This window comes from Toxorhynchites rutilus, chromosome 1, assembly GCF_029784135.1.
Source record: "Toxorhynchites rutilus septentrionalis strain SRP chromosome 1, ASM2978413v1, whole genome shotgun sequence".
In the NCBI taxonomy this organism is placed as follows: Eukaryota; Metazoa; Arthropoda; class Insecta; order Diptera; family Culicidae; genus Toxorhynchites; species Toxorhynchites rutilus.
In genome coordinates, this window is record NC_073744.1 from 86941914 (window position 1) to 86954054 (window position 12141).

The window sequence follows — 12141 nt, forward strand, 5'->3', positions numbered from 1 at the left end:
TTTTCAGAATTATTCAAGACGATTCGGAACCGAATACATCCCAATATTCCCAACGCGTGGACGAGAACAAGAAAATGCAAGAGCAACCATTAGTTTTAAAATATATTAAAAATCACGTACGCGATATGTTCCATGTGCCAATAGCTACCCTTGTCAAAGGGGCTGCTGTCCTAACGGAAGAACAATTCACAGAAGTCATACCGGTAGCATGGGAACTTTTGCTCGAATCGAACCAAGAGGTTTCAGCTGCGTCAGCAGCTCTATTTATTTTAGCTTCAGTTAAGGCGCCGACTACAGCATCGGAGCTAATGCAGCGTTCTATGAAGCATACAAATCCAAACGTGCGAATTGAAGCTATGCTTCGATATCAAGTTCTTTGGAAAAATAGATTCCAAGTATGGCCTCGCATGGAAGAGGGTGCACATCTTACATTCAAAGTTCCCCCACCGGGAATAGAGTTTACTCTTCCATCGCCAAAAATCGGTATCGAAAGTTTGCCTGTAGTCGATCCCCCATGGAGTCCATTATTGCAGAACAAGGATATGGAAATGACCCTTAATCAGGAAAGACATGTAACACAATTGTGAAAGTTCATTAAATCGAATATTACATAACACCAATTGTTTTCAGCGATCTCTGGTGACAGCTACGAAAACACGTAAGAAACAACAAACGGAAGCAATTCGACATGCCATTCAACAACAAGAAGATAAACAGCGTTCTGAAAGACAAAGTTTTCTTATTACCACAATTCCAATAACACAGCAGGCCGCATGCGAGCCAGGCCTCGAGCATAGCCCTGGCGAAGATCACGTCGAAGAGGAAGAAGATGGCGCTAGATCGGCAATTCATATGCACGCCGCCCATTCTGTTTTCCCCTCCTGTTTGTGTTCTTCGGTAATGCAAATTGTTGCCTGTCTCGATGATGCCGCTGTGAATGCCGATGGCTGTGCCGTTTACGAGACAGCCTATCAGGTCATATGGGTTTGCTTAGTAGAGGATTCGGCCCTATTCCTGCGATATGTTCTCGAGCGGCTCACCAGAGATCACCAAGATCAAATGTTTAAATTATTGAGACATCTGATTAGATTTGTACCAAGACTGCCACAGCAGGCTGCTTTTGCGCTGTACAACTACATTATTGGATACGTCATGTTTTATGTGCGATCAACACACGAATGCAGCCAACAGGTAAGACTTTCATATGTGAAAATAGAAAACAGCGTTGAGTCGTTGCTGAAAATATGTCTAATAAGCTAGTGATCAGAAGTTCAAATCTTGGAGAAAACACTAGCGAGATCGGTATTTCCCATACCGCTCACTAAGATTATAGAGTAACTTCCCATCTTATTTCACATTAATGGTGGTGTCTCAACATGGACCGATCATTATCAAAAAATGGGAAAATTAGAATACAGGTGTAGTATTAAGGGTGAGAAAGATTAATTCCACTGCAAGAATATCCTTCTCAATATACTACAGCACATATTTTTTTGTTATCATATGGCGTAAACTTTTTTTTTTGTACTTTATTTTTGAGACTTACAGATTCCAAGTTCGGCTATGTATGGTGTAAACCACGCATTCCCGATTTGTGTGGAATTTTCCAGATTTTTCCAAAACATCCAAATATCCAGACCGTCCTTTGTCTAGCCCGTACTTCCCGCGCTTATGCTAGTTTTGTTGAAACGGTTATTCAAAATGTGATCACTGATTTCACTAAAGGGCAGAGATGCCAGGTATGAAGACATTTGATTTTGTGAAGACATTTTGAAGACCTTATAAAATATGTGAAAACATTTTGAAGACAGTATAATAGCGTACGTGGATTTTCGAGAGATATTATTTTCATAAAATTTTAACTATTGGTCGAAAATATTGCCAAAAGAAGTAGGACTTTTGCCTCAGTGTCATTCGCTCGCTTTTTTATCAGTGTCACTTGTTTACTTTTGTTCTTAATAATCAACGGAGATTTTTGTCTCAGGTGTAGGGTTCACTTTCATATAATAATCTTGATCTCGATCACCCCTCGCGGTGGACGGCAAAAGAACGAGACGAATTTTACCGGAAGACATTCCATCGTCTAGGTCATTCACTTGCTTTTTTCAAACTTTTCCCAGCAGAAAATCCACAAGCATATAGAATGAAAACAACAAAGCCACTTTTACTTCAAATTCTGGAGAACTTCCAGCGGTCTGAATACATATTGTCTCTAGAAGACGTTAGTTCATTTGCGCACGAGAATTCAAATGATTGTGACATTGTATTTTTATTATTTTGGGCCTATACTATTTAACAGATTACCCTAGAAAAAAGAGTTTCAAACGACCACTTCTCAAATCGAAGGTTTTCCGGTTACCGTTTCGAAAATTAGTTTTATGGATATAGTTTGAGTTACAACCGAAACTTCAAAGCTGAATTAAACAAATTTAGTTATCACTGTTCCGTTTTTGTGGAAGAACCGGAACTATGTTCACTCAATCAAAGATGTATCAAGCCAATTATCGTTTCTGAACTCATAACATTTAGTTCGCATTTGCGCACTAAAAGCACGAAAGTGACTGCTGTGATCACGAATATTCTCAGAGATGATCAACACGAGGAGCCCATTAGTAATTTGCGTAGCAATCCGTTCAGTTTGATTGCCGACGAATCAACGGATCTGTCGAACAAAAAGTCACTAGCCTTAGTTGCCAGAACTAGCCATTGGAAGGATGGTATACTGTTCTTGAATGATTGTTTTCATGACCGTATACAGGTTACCGAAAACGGATTCGAGAACGTTGAATGACGAGATGGTTTTGTTGTTCAAGAGGGACAAAATTGCATACCAATTTTATTTGATAGGCTATGGGGCTGATGCAGTGTTGCCACACGTACAGATTTATCTGGAAAGGTACGGTTTTTTTTTATTATTTTGGTACAGATTCTGTACGGTACAGAGTACAGATTTTTGTCAAAAGGTACAGATTTGCACCGATTTTTTCCGCGGATGGAATTTCTTACATTTGAACAAAACTACATTAAGGTACATCACGACTTTTACGCCACAGTATCGCTTGGTGCGGCAGCTCGAAACTTTTAATAAATGATAGTATGCAATTTAGATTCAGAAAAACTATGTATAAGTATCATCAAGCACGTACAGATGGGTAAGATTTTTTACCCCTCTGGTGCAGATTTAAATGTGGCAACACTGGGCTGATGAAGTAACGAACATGACCAGGCAACTCACTTGGCACTTTGCTTAAAAGGGATTGTCCATCGCTTTTCATTATGAAGTGTATTTGGTACACTTTTACCTTATGCTCCTTGTATGCGTGTAAGCATATTTCAGATGAAATTGGGAGCGCTTGACAAATATGAACCACTCCGAATCGGCAATGGATTTGTGAAAAATATTATTCATGTTGAGAACGCGAAACAGGTAGCCATTTACAAAACTTTGAATGATCCGTTGACTAAAATTCATTTGAAATTTTTGTCATATATACTCAAAGTGATTAACAACATGAACAAGCTGTTTCAAAGTCCAGAGTCATTCATGACTTTTCCGTACGCTATTAGATATTTTTCTCAAAACTGAGTTCATGCGAACGCTAAAAGATCTGAATAAAGTTGCGTATGATCAACAAAATTACGAGAGTTTGGAAAATATGTAGGTTGGCTGAACTACTCATTAGGGAGTACATAAACGATGGAAAAATATCTGTTGATCGGCTCAACGAATTTAAGGCTAATTTAATCCGTCAATTCAACTTCAACGACTTGGTTATGATAAATATGACCATGTTGGAACAACCCAATGTCATCAGAAAAAAACATCAAACCATTTTACCGTTTACTGATAATTTTCCTAATCTGGTTCCCAGGAAAATTGATGAGGAATTCAGAGATCTGAAGATTTTTTAAACAAATTCTTCCAATTTATTCTAATATTCTTCCAAAACGAAACAATGTAGTCATGTTTCGGAGTAAAGACCTAGCCAACCATCCATGGTGATGAAATTGCATTCCCGCATTAAGAAAATTTATCCCACAAATTTACTGAACACCGTGGTTTGGTGCACATGTCAGCAACCATCAAGTCTAAGTTTAATGCGTTGAAGCGTCGTAAAAATGTTGATTGATTGATTGTGTTGAATTATAGAGACTTTAAACTTTTGCAGTTCTAATCCCGAGAAGTTCTTCTTCACCTGCCTTGAGAAAGACACTCCGCTGTTATTGCTCGTCAGCAAATCGTGTCCGTTTGCACAAACATCAAACGACGTTCTCGTGAAAATGTTCAATAAAATTTGCAATCTATATATATAAAAATGGAGTGATGTCTGTCTGTCTGTCTGTCTGATTCTTATAGACTCGGAAACTGCTGAACCGATCGACATGAAAATTTGTATGTAGGGGTTTTTGGGGCCGGGGAAGGTTTTCGTGATATTTTGAGACCCCTCCCCCCTCTCTAAGGGGGGGCTGCCATACAAATGAAACACAAATTTCTGCATTACTCGGAAATTAACCAAGCAAACGAAACCAAAGTTGGCATGTGAAAGTTTTAGGATGCAGTAAATGTTTCTATGATGGTTAGACAGTCCTTCCCCCACTCAAAGGGGGGGCTGCCATACAAATGAAACACAAATTTCTGCATTACTCGAGAATTAATCAAGCAAATGAAACCAAATTTGGCATGTGGAGGTTTTAGGATGCAATAAATGTTTCTATGGTGTTAAGATACTCCTTCCCCCTCTCTTAGAGGGGGCTGCCGTACAAATGAAACACAAATTTTTGCATTACTCGAGAATTAATCAAGTAAATGGCCGGGACGAAGTTTGCCGGGTTAGCTAGTTAAATATAAATAATGTCGGTTCGACAAAAATCCAGACAAATCCAGACATTTAATTTTATCCAACATCCAGATTTTTGTTCAATACACCTGGCAACCCTCGTGTAGACAATAATGTACAACAAAACCTGTTTTTCTTTGCGAGTAACCGCAAAAAAAATCATACTAAACTTCACCAGAGCTGTAAAAAATAGTTCTTGCTATACAATTAAAAAACTTTTTTATGCAGTGGATAAGGGCAGCATAAAAAAAGTTCCCTCAAGTAAATAACCCACATCCTGATGATTCCATTTGTGATCAACGTTCGATTCCATTTTGTTTTTCTTTCTATATGTAGAAACATGTTACCTCTTCGTTTTTATTTCTTTTTATTTATTTTTTACTACGTCTTCAACTATAATGCTACACAGACTGAAAACTCTTATAATATTTGTATTTTCCTATTTCTAAAACTTTCTCTACACATATCAAAATAAAAAAAAAATCTGAAATATTTAATAAAGTAAAACTCATTTCTAGAGGATGGTTTTGTCCAAACACAGTGCGAAGTCTAGCGGTCGCGAATTGCAAACGCTGGCGAGAACGTCTTGCTGAAACAAAAATATTCATCTGCTGCAAGAAATCTGGGCAGTCGATTCGGTTGCTGATTAAATCTAACGCAAACATTCTCCGCAGGTATTCTCTTCGCTGACGTAGCGTCTCAAGGCTTATTAGCCCACACCGATGTTCGTACGGAGGTAATCCATGGTAATCTCCTCAGGGCATATCGAACTAGGCTACGTTGAACTCTTTCGGTCCGAGCGATATGAACTTCGTGGGGCCCAGACTTGAACACCATATTCAAGTACACTGCCGACGACACAGCAATATAGTGCCTTCAATGCGTACACATCACGGAATTCAGATACCGTGAATGGCGAAAGCCTTTGCAGCGGTTGCAGTGATGTGTTCGTTGAATGTTAGATTGCAGTCCATTGTTATCCCTAAATCTTTGATCGATGTGACACGGTCCATTCTGCTGCTGTTCACTTCGTAATTAAAATTCAGCTATGTCCGAGATTTGTTGAAGGAAATTATTTTGCATTCCGTTGCGTTCATTTCCATCCCGTTCGATATGCACCAACTCGCCACGGTGTCAACCTCATGTTACAAAGCGGCACAATCGACCGGTGAGCTGATTACTCGGTAGATCTTTAGGTCATCAGCGTACATGAGATGATGCGAATTAAGACGATGGCTCCGGTCGTTTACAAACAGAATGAAAACCAACGGTCCGAGGTAACTACCTTGTGGTACACCAGATGGTGTAGCGAAGCAGCTCGACATTGAAGACCTCTGTTTCACGAAAGCGGATCTTCCTTGCAGGTATGAGCGCAGCCACATGATGAGCCAACTGGGAAATCCAAATTTGTCGAGATTTTTCAGTGCTAGTTCATGAGGTACCTTGTCGAAGGCTTTAGTGAAATCCACGTATATTCTTGACAGCGCTTATCCAAGCTTGAGTCGGGCAGGCTCGTGTAGACCATCAGGTTTGAAACAGTGGAGCGGTTTTTCACGAAGCCATGCTGATACTGAGATATCATGGGTTTAGCAGCAGAGTACATTTTGTCGTGGATTAGTAGTTCGAGTATCTTGGCCAAGCAGCAGAGAATTGAGATAGGTCGGGAATTTTTAACGTCATGAATATTTCCGGATTTAAGGATAGGTGTTACCGCCGAAATATTCCAGGCATCCGGGAAAACCGCTTCCGTCAGCGATAATGTAAAAAAGGTGGCAAACAGGTGGTCCTAGTACATCACCACATCGTCGAATGAATACGGGAGGTAATCTATCTGGTCTGGGACCTTTGGCTGGGTCGACAGAGTTTAATACACTGACAATGTCTCTTACCGTAAAAGCTGGACACGGAAAGTTTATATTGTACGACGGCAATAAATTCAACAATTCCTGGGAGTCAGGCGGGGAATCAGCATTATAGACGGATTTGAAAAAAGAAGCGAAGAGCTCGACTGAACCGTCGCCATCGTCACTGTTTCTTTGATCGAAGGACATTACCGACGGAATCGATTGTGCGTTTTTTCGACTCTTGAAAAATCGCCAGAAAAAGGAGGGATTTGCCTTGACCTCGTTTTGGATTCCAAATATATACTCACGGAAAGATGAAGATACGCAGTTGTCGTAGTCAGCTTCCAGCCTCCTGAGTTCAGTGCGGTTCTGCGCGTTACGATGACGCAAAAAACGGCATCGAGCTTCACGGAGGACATTGCGTCGATGTCGAAGCTCAACGTTCCACCGCGGTTGATTGTTCAACCGGCGACGATTGGTACTGCGAAGAGGCGTAAGTGTGCTTATGATTCTGAATAGAACTTCATAGAACGCTGCAACTGCAGCGTTGACGTTTAAGCCGTGAAGAATTTCAACCCAGTTTTGCGAACGTAAATCCACGATGACGGCATCGTAATTGCATCGGTTGAAATCAAGATCTATGTCTGCTTCTATTGTATGTCGGTCGTGCAATGGACTTTGCGTGCTCAGAAGTAGGACAAACTGTGGCGTCCAAAATCAATATTGACACTGCTCATATGAGCAGTGACACAAACGGTTTACGGTGACGATCAAAGGGTAAAGGGTAACCAATTTTTGTGCGATTTCCTTTGGAAACACAAAATAACCGCACAAAAACAGGTTTTACTGCAGAGAAACTGTTTACTGTTTTACTGTAGGAGACAAACTGCTGTGTGTTGTTTTGTTCGCCTTTTTGTGGCCGTTGTTCGTGCTAAGTGTGTTTTCGCTTGTTTACGATGAAGGTCGTGGAACAGAGTTTTGTCCGGGAGTATGTCTTTCGAATGCTTGGACAGTAAAACGGAGGATGCTACATGAAGAACTGTTTGCCAAAAATTGGTTGTTTTTCTGAAAAAGCACCATAACGATGAAGTTATTGTGTTTTGGCCGGACCTAGCTTCATTCCATTACGCAAAGGCTAATCTAGATTGGTTGAACGCCCATAATCAACCGTTTGTACGTAAAGAAGATAATCCCTCAAACGTACCCAGGCGCGGTCAATCGAGTAAAATTCTTGGGAAGTCGCCACAGCTCAACAACTCAAATACAGTATCATCAGATGTGCCAAAAAAGTGGACATCTGTCTAATTGTTTCACACCTCAAACGCACATTGTACGGAGTTGAATTTGAACTTAAAGAAACTTTTTTACCAAACGTGTTTTCATTTAGTCGCGCTTCTTATGACTCAACCGCTATGGTCAGAAAAGCATAATCCAGTACGTCAAAGTTACAACGTCGAAAATCCATCTAGAGGGCGCTTTAGATCGAAATCCTAGTCCTACTCTGGACCAAAATATCTTGAATTCAAGGAACCAGTAGTCTAAAACCTAAAATCTACCGTGTCGTGTAATCCACCTACATGGGATGAATTCAACGGAAATTCAGTAGAAATCCCAAATTACTTTGAAAGTACAGTGAAAGCTCTCTATAGCGACATCGCAAGGGACCGTCGTTATAGAGAAATGTCGCTATAAAAAACTATCGCTATAGAGAATTCGGATGTCGTTATAAAGAGAGAAACGCTCTAGTCCCTGCGAAACAAATCAATTATATTTATAACAAAGGAAACTGACTGAAATAATTGAAACGAAACATTAAACAATAGACACAAAATTCAGCCCCCAAAATTTTGTCCCCTAACAAAACTTTGTTAATAAACCAGCATAAATCGTTTGGAAAGCATCTTCTAGTTGGTTTTGGGAGTCCATTCCTTTTGACGAATTTTTGAAACCATCCGTCGCTGGCTTTGAATGATTTTTGGTCTAGTTTCGCAGTTTTAAATTTTAATTAAATCTTTCAATTATATCCAATTAATTTTTTAGCGTCAAAGATTTTCTTGTCTTTGAATTTATTTTGGACTGGAATTTAGATTAAAACAAACTATGCTTCAAAGTGTTGTGTGAGTATAAATTTACAATCTTACCATGTAACAGTTGGACGGACAATACTTTTCGTTTTAGGTTCAATGCAAATACTTTATTTTCTCAAGGACGGGATTCTGGTACAACAATGCTTAAATTTATTTGTTTCAATAAGCTTTCCCTATCTCTTATCAGCTTACAGGTTTCCTATTTGTGTGTATTGTGAAAGCTGAGCTGAATTCGTGTTGAACTGAATAAAGATTGGGAAACTGACATCATTCTTTTTTTGCCTCGCCCTATCACTGTTTTGGCAGAATGAATTTTATTAGCACCAGAAGTAAAACGTGATCCACAACAGCTAATCTGTATTGTATTCCTTTTTACCCACACGGTATCGTTTAGTTAGTTTCCCACTGCGCGTCCCGAGAGCTTCAGAGCGATCACGTCTCTTTCGAGGGTTTTTTTATTACTCTTTCGTTATACGAAATGGTACAGCTGATTATGTGCAGCAGAGTTTTGAATATATGGAAATGTACCGTCAGCAGAATCGCGTCTGAATATATGTTCAGGTTGAGTGATGTTTCAAATTTAAATTTCTCTGCTTTTGTTAAGTAAAGTCTGCTTCATTTAATATTGGAACAAATTCTTTTGCTCATTGTGGCGCTCCTAGTGGACGGATTTGGAAACTTTTTTCACCCACGTGTCGGGAAATTCATTACCTTTCACCATGTATTTATGTCATAACACCAAACGATAGCATTTTGTAAACAACCGCCATGGAAGCCGAACGGAGAGATAAAATTGTGCACAGTTTTCTTGAAAATCCATTGTTGTCGGCATCTAAGCTAGCTAAACAGCTTAAAATGCCCAGAAATACCGTATGGCGTGTTATCAAGCAGTACAAGGAAACATTGACGACGGCTCGGAAGCCGCATTCGAAGCGTCGGAGTGGAACTGTCGACCGGAAACTGCGTGGGAAAGTCATCAAGGCCGTCAAGAGGAATCCCAATCTTTCAGATCGCGATTTGGCCAATAAGTTCCAGGCCGCTCACAGTACGGTGCGACGAACTCGTCTCCGGGAAAGAATAAGGTCATTCCGAGCCAGCAAACAGCCAAATCGGACGCTGAAGCAGAACAATGTGGCCAGAATCCGTGCTCGAAAGCTGTACGACCAAGTGCTGACCAAGTTCGACGGATGTATTCTGATCGACGATGAGACCTACGTGAAGGCGGACTTTGGGCAAATCCCAGGTCAAAAATTTTATTTGGCGACGGCTCGGGGGATGTACCTGCAAAATTTAAGTTCGTGTTTGCGGATAAATTCGCCCGCAAGTACATGATTTGGCAGGGGATATGCAGTTGTGGACAGAAAACCAAAGTCTTTCTCACTGACAAGACAATGACATCAGAAGTCAAAAAAGAGTGCCTACAGAAACGGATTCTGCCGTTTATTCGTGCCCACGACCGTCCAGTAATGTTTTGGCCGGACCTCGCAAGCTGCCATTACAGCAAAACGGTTATGGAATGGTACGCAACGAACGGGGTCAGCGTAATACCGAAGGACCTCAACCCCCCAAACTGCCCCCAGTTCCGGCTTGTTAGGAACATGACTCAAATGAAGAACTGGTGGACTCAAATCGCCAAAACGGTGGACGAAAAGGGTGTGCGCCGCCTAATGTGCCGTATTACGGGAAAAGTACGAGAATTTCTTCGAAACAGCAATGAATAATTTTTTTAATTTTTTTTATGAAAGAGTAAAGAAAATGCTACATTTGTATGGCAAACAAATTATGAATTCGTTAATAAATGACTGAACTACACGCAATTGTTTGTGTTCCAATATTAAATGAAGCAGATTTTACACGAAAATTAATAGTTGCGCGCGAACATTTAATCGTTCACAAAACATAATATAGACTATGTTCGTTCATTCATTGAACTTAGTATTTCAATCAAGCTTATTATTATTGCACTGTGAATGGCGTGACCTTGAAAATTATCGCAATAGAGAATGATATGTATGAGCGGTAATGTGTCGTTACAGGGAATGGTCGTTATAGAGAAATGTCGCTTTAAAGAAAAGAATTTCTATGTGATTTTGAAGGGACCTTTGGATATGTCGTTATAGAGAGATTTGTCGCTATAAAGATTGTCGCTATAGAGAGCTTTGACTGTACGTCGATGAGCAACGTAAGGAGTCCAGACTACTGTAATCTATATTCCACGAAGCACAAGAACCATCTAGCATGCAATTTAAAGCATATTCTAGTATTTCCTCGAATGAGAAGACCAACAGAAGACTCAAGACCAGCTTTCGAGGACCACAAGATCGTTACAATGTATAACAGCTCGTTGTTCCAAATTGTCATGAATGCTGCAATCAGCCTTCTGTAAAAACAAATCTTTGAAAATCTACTAGAATGATGATAAACCAACATTCATCGTGGAAAAATGAGCTTCTCTGTAGAATTCTTTACTTCAGTCATCTCGATCTTTCGATTTTTCTTATTTACGATTACGATTTTTCGAGGTTTTCAATGTGTACGCTGGTAGATTTTTCGGGTAACGAACTACAATAGATCAAACTATTGGTCGCAGTGATTCAAGGCTCCTACAGAAAAAGACTGGAAGGTCATGTGAACAATAATTGTCATCACTGGTGTAAATCAAACGCACAAGTAATTCACACAATAACAATTACAAATTCTTTTCGTTGGGTGTTAAGTTGTGGGTTTAAGCCAGCTACTCTTGATGATATACTTGAGATCATCATTCGAGTTATCATTTCTGCTATCACAGCGGAAATGGTACACCGAATAATCGGGAATAGGAACTAACTTATACACCATTGCAAAAGGAAACGCGGCATGAATGGCATTAAATTTCTCATCAAATAATGCGATCCCGTACCATTTTTTTGGGGATTTTTTTATGTTTCATTTTTTGCTAAATTATTCAGCACGCCAACATCTCAAGCTACACGCACGAAGTTCTCGTAACACTTTCTGTCAGAAAACAGAAAGCTCATTCAAGATCGTAACATATTCGAAGTGGAAATATATGCAATATTAGGTTGACTGTTGAAAAGTTTCATCGATTTGGAAAAGGAATCGAGTCTGCCCGATCTCCAATTCTATCTGACGTATCTTGCAGATTAGACGATGGCCCTCCGGTTGGACGAGATGTATCATTCTACCAAGATCATAAATTGAAAATTTTAAAACTAGACGAATTTTTCGTTAGAGTGTAGAAATTACGATTGCAATAGTTCATAATTGATTGAATTCACAATATTATTCGTTATAGAGCCAACACCTGGTTTGAACGGGATGATTCAAATAGTGTAGTTTTATCACAAATGACAAACCTAATTTGCGATC

The 12141-nt window shown here is 39.8% G+C and overlaps 1 protein-coding gene across 1 annotated transcript in view; it reads left to right on the forward strand.

Moving 5' to 3' along the window:
• LOC129763412 (protein unc-80 homolog) overlaps positions 1-12141 on the forward strand; it is a 111405-nt gene that overhangs the window by 84903 nt on the left and 14361 nt on the right. The window contains exons 30-31 of the mRNA XM_055762449.1: positions 8-572; positions 631-1191. Of these exons, the coding sequence (XP_055618424.1) occupies positions 8-572; positions 631-1191 (1126 nt within the window). The remainder of the gene's footprint in view (positions 1-7; positions 573-630; positions 1192-12141) is intronic.